Raw genomic sequence first — 20,271 nt, forward strand, 5'->3', positions numbered from 1 at the left:
ATTTGTTATCTCTTTGGAGTTCTTCTTCGGGAAGAACACAGCCCATTGCTTTGATATCCAGTATGTTACTAGAATTTATGCTACACTTAAAAAAAACACTAAATTTCTCATCAATGTCAAACACTAATGACACAGGAGAGAAATAAACTTGGTGGCTTTAAGGGTATACGCTTCATCAAAGAGAGGTAACCCGATTTAGAAGATATCTGAAATGTTGAAAATATTTGAAATTAAAAGGATTACCATGGAAACTCACTTTCCTTCAGATTACAAAAAATGATAAGAAAAAAATACATACTTTTCTTTTTCAAATAAACAATATTAGAAAAAAATTAATTTGCATGTAATTTTGATGCAAAGTATTAAAAATAGAAGTGTATTAATTATAGAGTATAAGGCATGAAAAGAAGTTCGGAAACAAGAAATGGCGTTTTCAGCCCATTCTTGTATAGCATGGTAAAGTCAGGAGATTAACCCCTTAGGGATCAAGCTGTTTTGTACCTTAAGGACCAGACACTTTTTAGGGATTTTACCCATGACTTTATTCCGATTTTTGTTTTATTGGGGGTAAAATGCAAAAAAAAAAATGATTTTAAGATTTATAGTTATTTTTTATTATTTTAGTATATTTTGCTAAAATAAAGTATCAGAAAGGGGTTCCTCTATTTGTTTCGGACATTTTGATATATGGTAGGTTTACCGCGCCCTGGTTCTTAATGGGTGTTCTACAGGGATCTGACTAGTAACTATTAGGAAATTATAGCACCAGTGTTTCTGGTGGCGCAATTCACCATACAGCTCTACTACATGCACGTCACACACACACAGCTCTGCTACATTGCTTTTGCATATGAGCTGCACGTGATTTACAAACTTCAGCAGCTCGCTGAGAAGACATGTTCGCTCATAGCTTTCGCATATCTGCTGCACGAGATTTACAAACTTCAGCTGCTTGCGTGAGGTGAAATCATCGCTTGTCGCTGTGTCATGTAAGTGGGCATTTGTGAGGTGTCATTTATTGAAGTCTCCATACAGCTCTGCAACAACCAGGTACAACCTTGCAGACTGAGTACTGCTGTATCCATAGCAACTGAGGCCACAGGGGTTTGTGAGGGATGTAGTCCGCCCATAATCCCTCATTCAGCTCAGAGATCATGTGACTGAGCACATGATGGTGACATCATCACAGGTCCTGGCAACAAACAAGCTATGTATGTGTAAATTTGTGAGGTGTCATTTATTGAAGTCTCCACATAGGTGTGCAACAACCAGGTACAAACTTCCAGGCTGAGTACTGCTGTATTCATAGCACCGGAAGCCACAGGGGTTTGTGGGGGATGTAGTCCGCCCGCAATCTCTCATTCAGTGCACAAGGAGGATAAAGGACCTGTGATGACAGCACCATCATGTGATCAGGGGACAGACCTAAGAGCCAGTAACTGACATCACAGGTGCTGTCAGGCTCTGCATGTAAGTCACATGTCACACACTAACGGACAGACAAGTAGTCGTTAAAGTGCTACCATCTTTACTATATGCTTGGGTTATCAAATGTTTTTAAGGCACAGTCCAGTTACCAGACAACATTCCCACTATAGGGCCCACTGTGCTAAAATAACAAAAAGAGCAGTACTTACCCATCCTCAGCTGCTGTGATCCAGCGCTGCAGCCCCACCATGGTCCCAATGTTTATTGTGGCAGAAGTCATAACTGGAAATCAGCTAACCACTACAGCATCACCATCCGCTCTCCTGGCATCAGCGATCACATCCTGGGCACTATGATGCCAGGAGTTCAGAACGTTGACGATAGCAGTTAGGTGACTTCTGGAACCCAACAGGGTAATCCAGCAGCACTCTTACAAAAATCCTATTCAAGGAGAGGAATAATGAACCTTGAAAAGCCACTTTCAAGGAGCCATGGGCCTATTGCTCCCAACACAGTCCACCAGAAAGGAGAATAGCGGCAGCAACAACAGTGTAGAAAATGGAAAAAAAACTTTATTGCTCCATGTACAGAACCAGGCAGTATGACCCCATTATCCTCAGAGTCCAGATCTGGAAAATCAAGCATCCATTTCTAGAGGACTTTCTCCTGCAACTGGGCCAAGCATCAGGTTAAGTGGTTGTAAAAACTAGATAGCAGCTTCACTAAGTGAGCCATTTGGATTAGACCCTCCAAGAGAGTCAGATCATGGAACTAGGTCCTGCAATGCATCATCATAGACATCATAGTTTTCATGGTTCAAGTCCTCTAAAAAAAAACATAAAACATGTAAAAAAAAGAAAAAAGATTATACACCCCTCTACCTCACACATATTTGGTATCATCGTATCCATAATGACCTGTACAATAAATTGAACAAACTATTTATCCTGCATGGCAAAAAACGTAAAGAAAAACCCCAAGAAAAATGCTTATTTTGTTCATTTTGCTTCCTAAAGAAATGTAATAAAAAGTGATCCAAAAAGCTCTATGTACCCCAAAATGGTAATAGCAAAACCTACAAAAAAACAAGCTCTCACAGAGCTCCGTCCATGGAAAAACTAAAAGGTTATGGGACTTTGAATGCAACAATATTTTTTTTTTTTTAAAAAGGGGGTTTTATTGTGCAAAAGTGGAAAAACATTTGGTATTGTCATAATCATACCAGTCTGCAAATTTTTTTAAATCATTTATGCTACATGATGAACGCTGTAAAAAAAACAAAAACAAAACAAAAAACAAAACCATGGCACACAATTGATGTGTTTTGTCTCCCCGCCCACCAAAAAAAAAAAAAGTATAAAAATTTTACAATAATTATATGTATCCAAAATTGGTACTAATAAAAACAAGTTTGCCACGCAGAACAACAAGCCATCATACGGCCATGTAGATGGAAAAATAAAAAAGGTTATGGAGATGATAATCCCCCAAAAATCGTTGTGTCCTTATGGCCAAAACGGGCCATGTCCTTAAAGAGTTAAAGTGTAACTGCAGCTCCAAAACTGTACAAAAGGTAACCTCGCTCACAATCTTCTAGAGCAGGGGTCCCCAACCGCCGGGCCGCGGCCCGGGGCCGGGCCGTTGGGTGCTTAGCGCCGGTCCGCGGCACCGCCGGGAACTTTTACTCTAAACACAAGGCCCGCGGGCCGAATCCGGCCCGCTGCCTTGTGCTATGTGGCCCGCGGCGTGCCGACGCCGCTGACCACCGAAGCGATTACCAGCGAGGGCGCCGCAGCTCCCCGCTGGTAATCGCGCTGATGCCGGCGCACACTGACGTCTGTGCAGCCAGGATACTCTTCCCCGAGTCCCCTGCTCATTAGTTCCGCAGGAGAGGACTCGGGGAGGAAGCGTTCCGGGCTGACGTCAGGGCAAGCAGACAGAGAGCGACAGCAGGGAGGAGGTAAGTCTATGGGTTGGGGGGCTACTTATTACAGGGGAAGGGGCTGCCAATTACTGGGAGGGCTGGTTATTACTGGGGGCTACTTATTACAGGGGAAGGGGCTGCCTATTACTGGGGGGGGGGGGGGGCTGGTTATTACAGGGGAAGGGGCTGCCTATTACTGGGGGGGCTGGTTATTACTGGGGGCTACTTATTACAGGGGAAGGGGCTGGTTATTACTGGGGGTGGGGGCTACTTATTACAGGGGAAGGGGCTGCCTATTACTGGGGGGCTGGTTATTACTGGGGGGTGGGGGCTACTTATTACAGGGGAAGGGGCTGCCTATTACTGGGGGGCTGGTTATTACTGGGGGGTGGGGGCTACTTATTACAGGGGAAGGGGCTGCCTATTACTGGGGAGGCTGCCTATTACTGGGGGGGGGGGGCGCTGCCTATTACTTGGGGCGGGCGCTGCCTATTACTGGGGGGGACCTGCTTATTACTGGGGGGGGGGGGACCTGCTTATTACTGGGAGGGGACCTGCTTATTACTGGGGGGGGACCTGCTTATTACAGGGGGAGGGGCTGCTAATTACTGAGAGGTGGGGGCTGTCTATTACTGAGGGGTGGGGGCTGTCTATTACTGGGGGGGGGGGAGATAAATTATATGCTGCCCTATGTGTGTTCTGGGGGGGGGGGGGATTATACACTACCCTATGTGTGTACTGCCAGGACATTCTAATGTCATAACTAAATAAGAATGCACTAAACTCCAACCCCCTTCATAACCCCGCCCCCTATAACCAAAGCCCCGCCCATGTCCCGCCCAACCCTGCCGGGCCTTGTAAAAATGGTCTTGCTTGAAGCCGGTCCCTGGTGCCAAAAAGGTTGGGGACCACTGTTCTAGAGGGTGGAAACACCATGCAGCCCCCAGTGGCTTTATCCTTCCATAGTTTGCCTTCTCACCCTTCCCATGCTCTTTTACACACGGATGGCCCTCAATAGACCAGATCCCCGGCACAATGACAGACATTTTGGCGCTAGCATACAAGCTAATGTGCGAGGAGATTACTCAATCAAGACACGGTGCTTAAGGACATATTTGCTCTTCTTAAATGATCAGAAACAAAGTGGAAAGGAAACAAAAAGGTTACTATGGTCAAAAAGGAGAATAAACGAGGTTTACACGATTCCTGTAGGCAAACTTTAAAACACCATTAGCACTTTCTGTCATTCCGATTCTTTGTCATCCCATGTATTTTAATTACATCATTAGCTATAGATTTTAAATCATTTAAAGGGGTATTCCAGTTTCAGCAGATTAAGGTTATACATTGTACCTGTGCAATTACAGCAGGGCCAGAACAGATTTGTACCAACTGGACCATCTTAACCCCTTAAGGACCAGGGTGTTTTGGTCCTAAAGGACCAGACACTTTGGGGGGATTTTACCCATGTTTAAGTTTTAATGCTCTATTTTTCTTTATTCAACTCCCCAAACTATTTTTGCAGCATTTTTTCCCCATGACATATAGAGCTATTTTTTATATTTTTTTTTTACTGAATATTTAACTGTTTTTAATGTTATTAAAGGTAAAAAGCTTAAAAAATTAATTTTAATTTATATTTATTTATAAAATTAGTATGTTTACACTAAAATAAAGTACAGAAATCAGTTCCCTTAATTTGTTATGGACTTTTTGATATATATAAATGTGTATAGCTTCAGATTGTAGGACCCATATGGCGATGGTTTTGGTTGGCGTCGGGTCATTTTTTTTTTTTTTACCATCTATGCCCCCCATGACATCATATAAGACCTCTGAAGGTCATTCACAATGTATTATTTTTTTCAGTCTTTTTTCAAAATGTCACCCTTTTCCACTGTAGCTGGGGCATCCACAGAAGACCCAGTTACAGGGGGAAACATCCCCCTGTACTGACATCAGTCACTAACAGAGCTGATCAGGATCTGCTATGACCCTGGAGCTCTGCACCTGGTGGTCATGTGATCGCCGGGTCACATAGCAGAACTAACACTTCTACTTTTACTCTAAGGGTGCATTTACACGACCGTATATTGGCTGGGTTTTCACGCCCAGCCGATATACGGCGTCTCTCTCTGCAGGGGGAGGAGGCTGGAAGAGCCGGGAGCAGTGCTATGAGCTCCCGCCCCCTCTCTGCATCCTCTCCACCCCTCTGCACTATTTGCAATGAGAGGAGGCGGAACAGGGGCAAGGCTAAGTTTTGGGAATTAGCTTCGCCCCCGACCCGCCTCTCCTCATTGAAAATAGTGCAGGGGGGTGGAGAGGAGGCAGAGAGAGGGCGGGAGCTCAGAGCACTGCTCCCGACTCTTCCAGACTCCTCCCCCTGCAGAGAGAGACACCGTATATCGGCTGGGCGTGAAAACCCAGCTGATATACGATCGTCTGAATGCGCCCTTAAGTACATAGCACTTAATGAGTGCTATGTAGCCTGGAAAGGAAAAAAAAATCTGAAGCGGTTAAAAACTGCTGCTTCCTTCTCCTACGGGTGCTCGGCTATGACAACCAAGCACCCGACCTGCTCCTGCTAGATTGCAGGAACAGAAACTTTAATCCTGCGCCGTACTTCTGCTATTGGCCAGTATTAAAGCCCAGGACCAAGTGTCGTATATTTATCGCGCTTGATCCTTAAGGGGTTAAAAAAGGTTCCTACTTAATGACTGCAAACAAGAAATCTTGAAAGCTTTGAGCCGAGTATACCGGAAAATTGTATAACTTTATTATACAAAAGAACGCACTTCATTTGCCGAAACCTGCGTGGCTCAGTAGACGTACTCATGAGGTTCACAGAGTGTCGAATGTACGTACAATATACCTTTTTAGCTGTTGGTATTTATATGTTTTGTGAATAGATTGCCTTCATAATTGACTTTTGCTCCGTATCATGTCTGTCAGGCATTGACATTTCGAATCCAATCTACATCAGCATATGGCAATGGTTATAAGATAATAAAGACTTCGGAGTGTGACTACATCTCCTTATAGACAATTACCCAGGCAGTGAATTACACTGAAGTGCTTATTATGGCAGCAATTCTCCGATATGTAAATGTATGTAAAGTATTACTTAAGAGGATAAGGACTATAAAATACACACCTTTTAAATAACGACAATAATCTGGAATGGGTTTCTCCGTGCAGACGTCTAGACAACCGCTTTGATACACAACTACCTAATCAGATGATTTCTAGAGCCTTTTAGCACGGGCCTGAACAAAATTCCCAATATTAAATACCATATATACTCAAGTATAAGCCTAGTTTTTCACCACATTTTTTAATGCTGAAAAAGCACCCCCTCGGCTTATACTCGAGTGAGGTAAAAAAAAAAAAAAAAATAGCCTCAATACTCACCTCCCAGCTGGTGTCTGTGTCCCTGGCGCGATGGTCTCCCCGGCAGTGTGCCAAGGTACTTGAGAATTCTCCCTGCTGTCATCCCCCTGCTCAGCTTTGAATTCCCCCGCCGTCAGCGCTGTGTAGATAAGCGCTGTGATTGGATCGAGCGCCAGTCAATCACAGCCGGCGCTTGATCATTCACAGCCATTCAGTGGATGACATCTACATGATTGGTTTATCGAGCGCCGGCTGTGATTGGCTGATGCTCGATCCAATCACAGTGCTTACTTACACAGCGCTGACAGTGGGGGGATTTAAAGCAGAGCAGGGAGATGACAGTGGAGAGAATTCTCAAGCAGCCTGCCACACCACTGGGGAGACCATCGCACCAGAGAAACAGACGCCGGCTGGGAGGTGAGTATTGCGTTTTTTCTTTACCTAGAATATACTTGAGTATAGCTCGGCTTATACTCAAGTCAATACGTTTTACCAGTTTATTGTCGTAAAACTTATTGACTCTGCTTATACTCGGGTCGGCTAATACTCGAGTATATACGGTAATAACCGGCAAACCACTTACTCCCCGCGTCACATTCATTCAACTCTTTCCTTAAAATGAACATGTCACCTCCATGCTGCATCCAGTTTCTGTGTGCCTCAATGGCATGGTCTTGGCATGCTCCTGCCGCTGTAACTTCATCTAGATTGGTTTTCAGCCGCATCTAGAAGTGCCAGAGTTGTATGGGAAAGGAGTCACTAACAGGTTGATGCAAATACACACACCAAAATGTATCACGTATATTAGAAGAACAACAATTCTACAGACACGTTAAAGTGGACCCGACTTATCAGATGTAAGTATAATAACACTCTTTCTACCTATTACATGACTCGTATCCTGTATTTTACCTGTATTTTCCTCCCTCTGCACAATGCATATCTGATTCTCCATAGTGCCAGGACTGGTGGGAGAAGCCTGCTGTTGTGCTATAGACTCTACACATAGAATTGTATAGATTCTGCTCTCTAAGGCCACTCTCACACAGCCCGCTTTTTACAGGGTTTAGCATGGTGTTTCAAATGCTGTGCTAAATGCTGTACAACGCTCCTATTGATTTCAATGGGGCCTTGCAGACTAGTGTTCGAACGCATTTCTAACACTGATTTTCGAGCGCCGTCTGCACTATTTTCGTGCATTTAAGCAAAAACTGTTGTGATGGCTGCGTTAAAAAACGCTGTCAAACACTGTTGAATGTGTTCAAAAGGGCCACGCGGAATCGAGGTAAAATGCTGCAGTTTCGGACGAGGTGTTTTGTGAACGCATGTGTGAGAGCAGCCTTACTGTGTATTACACACATATGGAGACATAACCTCATCATATAGGCCTTTACTGCAAGTGTACAGGAGCATAAATGGCAGCAGATATTTCAGTATTAGCTCCAGCAACCACAGCTTTATGCATGTCTCTCCCTCCTGCTCTCTGCATACAGTTCAATGAGCAGGATGCCTCCTTCCTCTGCTCTGCAGCAAGCACATCCTCTGTCAACCATGTGAGAGTAGGCAGTGGACTGCAAAGTGGGGGGGGGGAGGGGGAGAGGGATTTTTTTAAAGCAGAAAATGTTATTTTAGGTAAATACATAGCAGTTTTGCTAATTATAACACTAACTATCATATAAGCACAAGTTGTTTGAAATGTTAGTGCCAATAAATATTCCATATAGATACATGGGACTAACCATCAGTACTGTACTGTACTGGAAGCCTCTTATGAACCCCTCATGCCCTTTATCTTCACTTATAATACAAGTCAAATTTAACATAGGGTTAAACAATTCCCAGAAGCCAGGCACCCAATACACCTTTACTGTGTTCTATTTATGCCAATATTACTCAGTACCTGCAAAAAACAAAAATCATAGAGTGGGTTATCTGGTTCCTAAAGAGTACAGAAATTGGTCATCCTTGATCGAATGTTATATATGGAAGTATTCGATGCCAGGGGGTATCCAGTCCATAGTCAGGACTACTTTTTATTATTACATTCATGATTTCCGAATTGGCCAACCAATATCTATGAGGACGTCCTGACTTTCCTCCAAGAGACGTCAGGAAAAAGAAGGATCGGGCTGCTGGATTTTAACATACCTGATCCTTTTGTTTGCCGGGAAGACAAGCCATCCCCACAATGCTTCTGGCAGCGGCTTACTCCGCTCTCCATGGTTAGACTAGGATTGCGGAATGAAATGCACAATTTTTTGTCCTGGTTACCAAATAGATGCAAAAACCCACAGAGGGAATCTGTCCTTCGGGTATTAGGATACAATGCACTGCAGCACTTTTACTAACGCTCTTAAATATTAGTGTAGGCTGTACCGTATCCTCTAGTATGGCGTACACATGTGCAAGTGATGGGGCCTGATACATTTTAAATGTAAAAGAAGGCAGTGATATGTTTCTAACTTCTCTCTAACTTTTTCTTCCATCCAAAAACCAGCCAGGGGATTCCCCTTTCTTGCCCCCCAAACAGGCCAGGAAAGCGGTATCCCCAGCGCAGATGTGAAAACACTTTATATTCGCTTTAGAATGTTCCTTCATTGTTCCAATTAAAAAAGATTTCCTGAGGTTTGGTGGCCAAGAAGAGGATCCGGCTGGCTTGTGGTGAGGCGACTAGGGGGACTGCAGGAGCCAGAAGATCGGGGAGGAGAAGATGCGGAGAGAAGACTGACGGGGGAGGAATAGGCAAGTATTGATTCTTTTTTCTAATGACAAAACCCATTAAAAACTCAACCCAAGCATCTAACGTAAGCTTATAGTAGAAGGAAAGATGTGCAGTACACAGATGGTTAATTTTAACCACTTAACTCTTGTACCCATCTGTCAAATATATTGCACCACAAAGCAGACGATAATCCAGTGCACATATACACTGCTTCAGGATCATACAATATTTCTACAGATGACAAAGTTGGACATATTTCAAGCATCCAACAGTTTGCTTAATACAGTGTTTCCCCGAAAATAAGCCCTACCCCAAAAAGAAGCCCTAGCTAAAACTACATGAAAAAACAAAAACACAGCAATACTCACCTAGCCGGCAGACTGCCATGTCCCTCAGCGTTGACACAGCACTCCCTTGCTGAAGGCGGGGGTATTTAAAGCCCCATCACCAGAAAGAGAGTGCTGTGATTGGATCACGAGCACCACTGGCTCAGCCAATCAGAGCTGGGGCTCGATCATTCACAGCCATTAAGTGAATGACATCACTGAATGGCTGTGATTGGAGCATCAAGCTCCGATTAGCTGAGCAACGGCGCTTGTGATCCAAACACAGCACTCGCTTGCTGGAGACTGGGTACTCAAAGCCCCCTCACCAGAATGAGAGTGCTATGTCAACGCTGAGGATTACACAGCAGTCTGCCGCAGCGCCTGAGACCAGCGCGAGGGATGCAAATGCCGCGGGCCAGATGAGTATAGGACACCCCTCACCCCTGAAAATAAGGCACTGTGCCTCTTTTGGGGCAAAAATTAATATAAGACTGTGCCTTATTTCAGGGAAACATGGTAGACTTCAGAAAATATTACCTAAAAAACGATCTGATGCAGCATCTCCAGTAGGTTATCTCAAGTACTCGGACAGTACTGTATATAACAGAGCTTAGAAGAATGGCCAGCCGGTTTATCATTAAAATATCCTTAGCGTCAATTAGATCTATATGTTATTTCTAGACATTTTGGTGTACGTTAAACTGCTGTTTTGTTTTTTGTTAAAAATGTAAAGTTTTAGATTTGCTTTTGTGCAGTTAAGTGGGCTGATCGCTAAAGCGTATACTTATCTACTGAAACCCTGCAAGGGGCAGAAGCTAATTACATTCTCTCTTGCTGATGTCATCATCTGAACTTCACAGCATACTTTGTTTTTTAACTAGATTAATTAAAAGTGGGGTCACTGTGGTGTGTAGAACATATTCCTTATGACAAATAAGCGCTTGCTCTTGGCTCAGAGTTCGCGTTTCACAGTCTACAGGAAGAGAAGCAGTCAAGCATGTCTCACACAATGGGAAGGATAGAAGGGATGCCTCTCGCTGTGATAGATTGCCAGAAAGACCGGAGAAACTAAAGACGCCTCCAGGTGCGCAGAAGAGGTAGCCCCACTAGAGCCAACAGCATGAGGCGGCCACCGGGCCTTCCATTCCAGAGACAGGAGGCACACAGCTCAGCTTTCTAGTCAAACACTGTGTTTAGGCGGGTCTTACATGAGCGGATAGTTATTGCGGATCCTGCAAGCGATTGAGCCATGGCAATACGCGGATCAGTCAAATGCATTGGATTACACAGCTCCGATCAGATTAGCAGGTCAGAAATGTAATTGCGGCGTATATGTGTCATCGCGACGGCACAGGAAATATAAAACAAATTAAAAAAAGGTGTAATGCGCATGTGTGAGTATTCGGTCATACAGTACATTACGCGGCCGTACGCAGGGTCAGGGCCGGGCTACCAGGTGGAATCTGCTGCAGGCCTCCACAAGCGGATTCCACATACGGCCATGTGAGCCCGGTCTTTATAAAAGGCTATGCTTCTAAAGTTGAGCCCCAGCCGATCTCCCTCTTACTGAACCATGTGAATTTCCAGACCCATATATTTAAATTAAGTTGGATATAGGTCCAAGAAACAATGGGGGAATTGAAGTAAGATCAGCATTTCGAACACCGGTCTTAATATAGATTTCCGCCTGTATAATGCACCTAATATATAAAGAGGCGCACTTCCTTCTGTAATTTATGACAGATTCTGACATAATTATACATAATGTGTCAGTCTGGGGCCACACCCAGAAAAGTGTCAGATGGCAAGCCTGACACAAAATTTTTGAACTTTTTTGTATTTATTTATTTTTTTACACACCAGAGAAGCTGGCATGAAAAGTTTTATGAACGTCCTCCAACACTCCTACAGCAATAGTTCCCTGGCTCGCCGCAGGTCTTGTTGTTACCCAGCAGCAGTGATGACCCATCACCTTCAGACTTGACAGCCTTATACACCTCACAGCAGAATTACCAAAGACTGGCACGAAGTGAGGAAACCGTGGCATGGAACTGCTGGAATTGTAAAGCAATGCATAATATTCATTATTCTAACCTATATTAGGTTAATTAAAGAGGATCTGTCCCCTCTGCTGACAAAGTTTAACCTGACTGTGATAACTTTGTGACAAGTTATTTTATCTTATGACATTAATCCCCTAACTATCACATTCAAAGTGGAAAAACGCTGTAAAAAATGTCACTTTTTTTTCTTGCAGATTTTGAATTTATGTCTCATGTAGATAGTTTTGGCGCATAACTCAATCCATTTTTAACTCCTTAGTCACATAACTAATTTTAGCCTTAAGAAGCAGTAACTCATTTCCCCTTTTACATTCTAGCAGACATAACCTTTTTAGGGCTTCTACCCAATAGCGATCTTTTTCCCTGCGATGCGAGAGCGATGATTATGAAACCAATGATTTTCAATGGTTTCACACTCATTTGCGATTTATCACTCCAGCCTCACATTGCAGAGAAAAAATTCTGCGATATCGCTCAGTGATTTCAATGGGGTCAGCGGCAGCAGCAGTAGCCCCATTGAAAACATAGTGAGTAGATCACGGACTTCTGCCACAACTGCGGCAGGGGTTTCCATTCATTCATGGCTGAGTGCTCAGCCAATCAGCACAGCCCTTTCAGGAGGCGGGGATTTTTAAATCCCCGCCTGCTGAAAGAGCTTCACAGCAGTGCAATGGAGCCAGCCGGAGGAGGAGCCTGAGCGGTGGAGAGGCAAGTATACTCTGCATGAAGTAATGCATTTTTAGAACTCTATTCTGCCATTCCTCTTTCTGCTAGAAGTTTATAAATAAATTGACAACTGGGCGTCACCATTCCCCTTGTCAACAGGATGTGTCCCAACACAGTAGAGATGAGCAAACCAAATCTGTACTCTTTAAATTTCTTCTTGTTCTTCTCCCCAGGAGAAGAAAGAAGGAGCATAGTGGTTTAGCGGTTATTCCTAAAGTGCTGGAGCCCAAATCTGATCAAGGACAACATCTGCATGTTCTCTTTATGTTTCTTTTATCTTGCTCTTCTTTTCCTCCTCCTCCAGATGAGAAAGAAGCATGATGGCTCAGTGGTTAACAGTGGTGCCTTGCATTGATGCAGTTCTATTTCAAATCTTACCCAAGACAACATCTGCATGGACTTCTTCAATTCTATGGAAATGTTGTTCTTTGTCAGATATGAACCTAGGACCCGAGCACTGCACCAAGTAACACTGCCAATGACTGGGCTACATCCGCTGAACCACCACCAGCATCCTCCTACAAAGTCATCACTACTTGGTTTAGGGGTTTTTATGAACTTCCTCCAGTTTGGTTCAAACTAATTCAGACTTAACTGAACTTTTTTGACAAACCAGCCAAACCCAACTTTTAACCTTTTCCAATCCACTGTCTGACATCTTCCAATATTCTGATTGAAGGCTGTACAGCTCTAATGTCGAAAGATGTCCGGCAGGGTATTCTTCCTGCATATTACTGGCCGCTCTGTTGTCGGAGCCTCTCCAACATGTCACATACTGCAGTACTGGCTCTAGCCAGCAGATGGCGCCATTGTATAACAGTAGAAAGAGTAAGCCCCCTAGGAAAAACCCTGAATCCAAAATTAGATTGCAAAGGGTTAAAAAGTTTGCTTATCTCTACTATACAGTCTGCCACAGTCCAATCAGTGCTGACAGTGTTATAACCCTTTCACACAGAATGATTGCTGTTCAAAAAAACAGCGGGATCATGTGACTTTGACCAAATCGCCCAGTGTAAACCATGTCCGATGATTGAACAACGAACAGGAATTTGTTCGCTTCTTGCTCGACGTTCATTTTACGCAGGCATAAAAATCATCATTCTGTCATTCGCACGTCATTGCGTGTAAACAGCAATTGTTTAGTCATTCACAATTACTAAAAGAGCAAACAAAGTGTAAAATATTTACCTGTCTGTATAAACTGTGTGAACGAGCGCACTCAGTCATCGATCACTCATGCGAACGATTTATCGCAGCCTTTGACTGTAGGCATATACCCCTTCAACAAGGGGAATGCAAACAGCCAGTTGACAATTTATTAAGAAATTTCTAGGAGAAACAACAGAGGAATGGCACAAGACAGAGTTCTGAGAAAAGATCCTCTGAAATTCTAATGGGGAGAACGGATAGGTCCTCTTAAAAAAAAAAATCTGTGGGGCTGAAGACCCCCTTTAATGTCTTGGTTCAGAATAATACATATTATAAAAATGATTTATTTGAAGTTGTTTTTCTTTGATTCAACGCAAAATTGCATTTTCCCTTCTGTTGCTAAGCAGTGCAGGAAAAATATCTATTTATAAAAGTATACCCACCACTACCGACTCTGCACCAGGTTTCCTCAATGTGGATTATTTTGGACTATTTTTGGGGGGGTCTGGGATTTCTATACCTCTGATACACATTATGTTAAGTTGAGATACTCAATGGAAAAAGCTTCAAGAATATAAACTGCAGACAGGATAGAAAAACATTTACATTTAAAGAAAGGTTATCACTGAAACCTGGAATCACACATTCATCTCCCATACAATGCCGCCTCACATCCATTTTCACCATAAACAATAACAAGAATGCGGCTTTATTCTTCGCTGCCGCGGTAAGTCACACAAATAATTAGCTCATTGCTCCTGACAACAAGCGGCTCGCTTACTCTCCATCATCCAAGGAAAGGTAATAGGTCGGCCTGCTAAAAGCGGCTAGATAGATTTAGACATATTAGCCCAGTCACCATCATTAGTGGAGATCTTTTTTTTTTTTTTGCTTAAAATTGAAAAAAAAAGAAAAAAAATGGCTTCAAACAATTCAGGGTGAATAATAAGATACATTATTACACGTCACAATCAGCAGTTCTCAGTTTATATTGTAACAATGTAACTTCTCTTTTTATCTATACATCACAACTACAATAATGGGGATTTCCTATTCTTCAATGTGAGGCTCTTCCCATGTGGCATCTTTGTCTCTGCCCCCATATCTTGGGTTTTTGGCTTCTGTATAAGGAAAGACCCCTGGCCTGAACCGTAGGGTTTAATATGTGAGGAGACGACCTCTCTGGTCTCCGTTTCACTAGGTTTCCATCCGGTCCAGTTGGACCAAACGTATAGGTATTTTCATATTGGCTTAGCTAAACGGTAATTAGCAGTTACTGCCCTGTTGAATACATTAAAGGGGTTGGCTGCTCCGACCTGCGGGGAAGTATTTAAGTCTTAGGCAGCGCGGTTCTAATTAAAATCAATGGGCTGTCTGTGTAATGTATAGACGGACGTGATCCTCCTGTGAGAGATGCTCTTTGTAGCTGATCTCTATTCTGGAGGATGTAGAAAAGGTTTTGAATGTGGGATCCCCTCAATTAACTGAGAATTCACTAGAGGCGGTCTGACACAAAGCTTTTTTTTTTTTTTTTAAAGAACTGCAGTTTTTGATGTAGTTGTTTTTTTTTCTAAGGCTGAAACAGAAGTGGATCCCGCATCAACGAGAAGTAGAAATCCTCCCTTTAGATTTCCCATTACTTTTGAATCCACTTGTCGCTTTGGTTAAAAACCCTACATGAAAACCTCGCTCAAAAGGGTTACGTTCCTCCAAAAACTGTGGGTGAAACCACATTAACCCCTCTGTGACCAAGGCCTTTGATGCCTAAATGTCCGCATCAACATTTCATTTTTTTTCCAAACAATACATTCTAAGGGTTAATATATTTTATTCGATGCCTAATTTTTTTTGGTAGCCTGTATTGTGCTTTTTTATGGTACATGGACAGAGTAAACGCCCACGGACGGATTTGTACCGCGTTTCCCATGGCAGAAATCCGTGCATGAATTCCACAGCTATTAGGTTTTATTGAAGAAAATAGTTGTTTTTGACCATTAATGATTTGGCGCTGGTTATCCGAATCTCTTTTATGGTTCAGGGCAGCGGTTTCACTGCAAATTTTGTGCAGTAACAACACAGGCAAAGCAAGCAGATGACGTCACCATCTTTTTCCCTCCTGATGGCATAGTAAGCCGCGTTAACACAGTTTTTAATGCACCCCATTCAATTCAATGGGCGATGCAAGGCGGCAAAAACGTTCTTCAATGAGAATTAGAACGGACTGCGTTTGTTTTAGCGTGCATTAAAAATGCTGCAGTAAAAAGCTCATCTGAGGGGCCCCATTAAAAACACCAATTGCCTGTGTGAGAGAGGCCTCAATGATGAGCTCATCGCTGATCGTCTATGCTGCAATAACAATGGATGATCAGCTGATCGCTCATTGTTCAGTTTATATAGCGGCCATTCAGTACTGAACAGCCGCTGTGGTATGTGAATGGGGGGGAAGCGAGAGTAGAGAAATCTCCTCCACTGCTGGCCGTTCCGTGCGCGAGACAGCTCTGCTAGCTCCCGAGCAGGAGCACGGGGATACAGGGACGAGTGTCAGGCATCTTTTGCCAGACAGTCATCCTGTGTAAATGGACCTTTAGACTAGTCTTAAAATTGTACATATTTACCATCAAGTGATGCAAAGAAATGAACAACCTACAACCCAAACAGGCAAATTCGAAAACTTGAAGCACATATATTAAACCCCTGAAGGTGGTCTATTCAGGTACTACCTATGGTATTACAAGTGTAAACTGCAATTAGGCTTGGTTCCGAATTTGCAACCCCTGTGAAGAGGGAAGAAGACCCTCAAAGATCAGCGCAGATCAACTCCCAGCATAGCGCGGGGTTAAAAGCAGGGAGGGAAATGCGCCGTAAAAGGGCTTTAATGGCAGTGGGCCACAAGCACGTACCCCCTGCCCTTCCCAATCTCACTGTCACATCGCGGCCGGGTTCAGGGAGTCGGTTCAGATGTATGTATTTTTCCTGTTCATTTCCTGTGCAAAATCAATGGGCAAATATGTGGAAAACACGCTAGGAGATGCGTGAAGCACTGCGTAATTGTGCAGGAGAAGAACGCATCTGGAATTCATTAGACTAATTAGCCATTTCCATCGATGCATTATTTTTACCTATACGCAAATGCCTTGTGCGCGGAAAAAGTACAGTAACATACGCCGATGCGCGCACAAATCCGCTTGTGTGAAAGGGACCCTAAATGTGCCCCATCCTGTTCTAGTGTGTGGAATCAACTTGAGCACCCAATGAGGATGGAGGACGTCTATAATCCCTTGAGCACAATGTCATCTCCAGCTATAGATGGGGAATAAGCTAATATTTACTGAAGTCTATTCACGCCACATACCGGCTGCTGCGTTCATCCCTACCCCAACAAAACAAGCTTTTAGCCTTATTCTGTAGCAATGTGCATTAGCGGACGGTAACATATTGGCAGGGCTAATAATATCATAGGAACCGACTGACATTTCAGCCTTTCAATCTGTTGCCACATTCTATGGCGTTCTCTGGATAACCCCATGCAGCGGCTGCAGCCGGATGATTCCTACGTTTAGTGACCATTTTTAATGTCGCGGTGAGGAAGGCTCTATACGTGTCACATCTGTTCATCTGACAGTATAATTACTAATGTCACTCCTACCACGAGGGTTAACATCACGTACGGTTTGACAGGACATGCGAAGGATTCCTTAGACCTCCATCACAGATGAAAAAACGTAATTAGTCCATACCACCTGTACTAAAGTTCTAGTTAATTGACCTTATAGTAGCAGTAAGCAGAACATGCTAATTATACTACGCTACCAATGGCAGGAAGCCTGTTAATTAGTCAGTGTCTAGAAGGGGACGTTTTAATTAGACTACTACTAAACAAGGATTGGGTTCACTGAACATTACCTATAGATATTGGACCTAATCATTTAATAACGCACAATACTAGTCTGTATTAACTGTACCAACTAGAGTTCTATATTGATATTTTATAGGATGTGTGCACATGCAGCGGCATCATTATAGACAAGTACACACAATGAGCGCCAATTACACCTGGGCAGATCCATTGGGCAGACAAGAGTATTACGGCATGCACACTCTTACGGGAACCTACTTCCCCTCCCCGTGGCTCCAATTTCATATGATCCAGGTAGCAGCGATCAGACCGTTAGAGGGGTTGTACCAAAACAGACTTTTCACCTATCTGTTGGATGGGTGATAAAAGTCTGGTCACTGGGGGTCTTAACTCTGAGACCCCCACCAATTCCAAGAATGGGAGTTCTTCCTCTTCTAGTTACTGCGGGCTCCCTGCACTAATTAGCAGGGAGGAGGAGATTCAATGGAGCAGTGACCGCACATACATCACACTGCTCTATTTATTTCAATGGGCTGGCGGAAATATTTGAGTAAAAGCACTTGGCTATTTTGGCAATCCCACTGAAGATGAATGCGCTCTGCACTCAGCACCATTGTTCTCACATGGGTTGTCGGCAGACTACAATGTAATCTCCGACTCCCATGGAGAGCACAGTGTGTGATCCCTGTTATCTTCTCTCCGGCTGAAAGATGGATTTTAAGCTCACCTTAAAATCATTGTACAGCCGAAAAGAAACCGATGGCAGTGTTTACACGCAACAATGTTCACTCTTCTGAGTGATAATAGTTGTGTGTAAATGGGCCTTTACAACCCCTTTAATATCCCAGCACATTATCGGTTCTGATAAATGCAAACACTTTACAAACTGCAAATAAAACTATAATCAGTCATTTTGATCAAATGGGAAGATGGAATACTAGCTCTGCAGCGCCACCTATTGGAAGGCAGCATTCCTGCAAGTCAATGTCAGACTTTTTAAACAAGCCTTATAATGACTGGGCATTGTAAGCCAAAGCCAGAATAACCATACACAGACAGCTGTTTCGGGGCGATTTCCCTCATCGGTGTGCAGGAGGTTTCTGGCTTGGCCAGTGACAGGCCTATTGACGTAGGTCAGGAATGGTATCGTCTCACCTTAGGGAGAGCACCTAGAAGGTACCGTAGTGTTCCACCTTTCCATTTTTATGTACATATACAAATTTTGGGGGGGATTTGCTAACTTTTTTACAGTACATTGTGATGAATTCCAGGAGCACAATCGTGTGGTATTAGAGAAGAAATGTGTTTATTACCATGCAGACAAAGGAGATGACGTTTCTTGGTTTTCCCAGAAGGCTCCATCAGCGTTAGGCTAACTGCACACAGGCGAGCGCAATATTGGGCTGAGAAACTCAAAACAACATCGTGCTCGTTAACGCGCGTTTTACCCACAGATGCGAGGCGATTTTCCGGAGGAAATGCCTTGCATCGCTTACGTACATTGCCGATCCTCACGCACAATAGCAGATTGGAAGTCTTTCCCTTTGAAATCAATGGGATATTCATTCCAAGAAACGCGAAAAAAAAAAATAGAACATGGCGAGATGCGTTTCCTCACGGCATCGCTTCAAAAGAATGGAGTTCATATTTGGCAAGTTTTGCTTGTTGCTCATGCGACATTAGCACTTGCGTGAAACCGGCCTTATATTGCCAACAGTGGAGACATGCAGTCATTTAGCATTACTAGGGGTGGCCATAAAATGAGCGAACAGTGGCAAGGGCATCGGCCATAGTCTTCCAAGACAGCCAGGGATATTTATGTAGTTATTATGTATCAAACCAATGGATGAAAACAAATGCAACGATAAAATGACAGCGCTACACAAGGCTGGTTGCAGAACACACCGTTGGCTTACAATGCACTGATAGGGATAGAACATAGGTAATTTGGCTGTATATGTTTCACTGCAATGGCATAATACAGAATAATGGTATTATTTCCTATAAACAACTAAAAATTCCTTATATTCACTAGTTGCACTTACAGTATCTGGCACAATGCAAAAACATGCAAAAATCCCAGCAGCAGATATTACGGAAACCGGAAAACATGTCTGATGCACAAACAGCCAACAAGCCATACTCCTATTAATGGACAAGAGAAAAATGTTCTACACACAACCGATGGCAACCACAATAAATACTGATGCTCAGTACCCCAGGAGGGGTATGCCTCTGTATGCATCCAAGGTAATTCCTGGAACGTGCCGATTCGCTTTGTGCTCCAAACTGCAAAACCCACCAGTACTCGGCATTGTAATCCATAGCCCTCCACTGACACAGATTCATCCCTGCCCGCTATCAGCAATACTTGATAGTCAACGCTTCTCTTTACGAATGGATAAAGAAGGGGCAAGGCTCTAAGAGGAAGACCTTGATCTTGTGACTGGTGCCATTGTTAATACATACAATTTGCCTTTGGATGAGTTACAAGAACCATCATTGGGCTTCAGAACAGATTCTTCTATTGCTTGTGTATGGGACGTGGCACTGGGCATACGCCAACCCTTACAATCAGAGGCGTAGTTAAAGGCTCATGGGCCTGGATGCAAAAAAGTAGCATAGGGGCCTTTTCACAACTTTCCGCTGCATTGTTGAGTCTTTTAAGAAGCCCATCGATGCAATAC

At 43.5% G+C, this 20,271-nt stretch overlaps 1 protein-coding gene across 1 annotated transcript in view; it reads right to left on the reverse strand.

The window, feature by feature from the left end:
• RFX3 (regulatory factor X3) overlaps window positions 1–20,271 on the reverse strand; it is a 246,147-nt gene that overhangs the window by 172,745 nt on the left and 53,131 nt on the right. The window contains exon 2 of the mRNA XM_066602010.1: window positions 7,374–7,467. Within this exon, the coding sequence (XP_066458107.1) occupies window positions 7,374–7,467 (94 nt within the window). The remainder of the gene's footprint in view (window positions 1–7,373; window positions 7,468–20,271) is intronic.

The sequence above is a fragment of the Eleutherodactylus coqui genome, chromosome 5 (assembly GCF_035609145.1).
Source record: "Eleutherodactylus coqui strain aEleCoq1 chromosome 5, aEleCoq1.hap1, whole genome shotgun sequence".
In the NCBI taxonomy this organism is placed as follows: domain Eukaryota; kingdom Metazoa; phylum Chordata; class Amphibia; order Anura; family Eleutherodactylidae; genus Eleutherodactylus; species Eleutherodactylus coqui.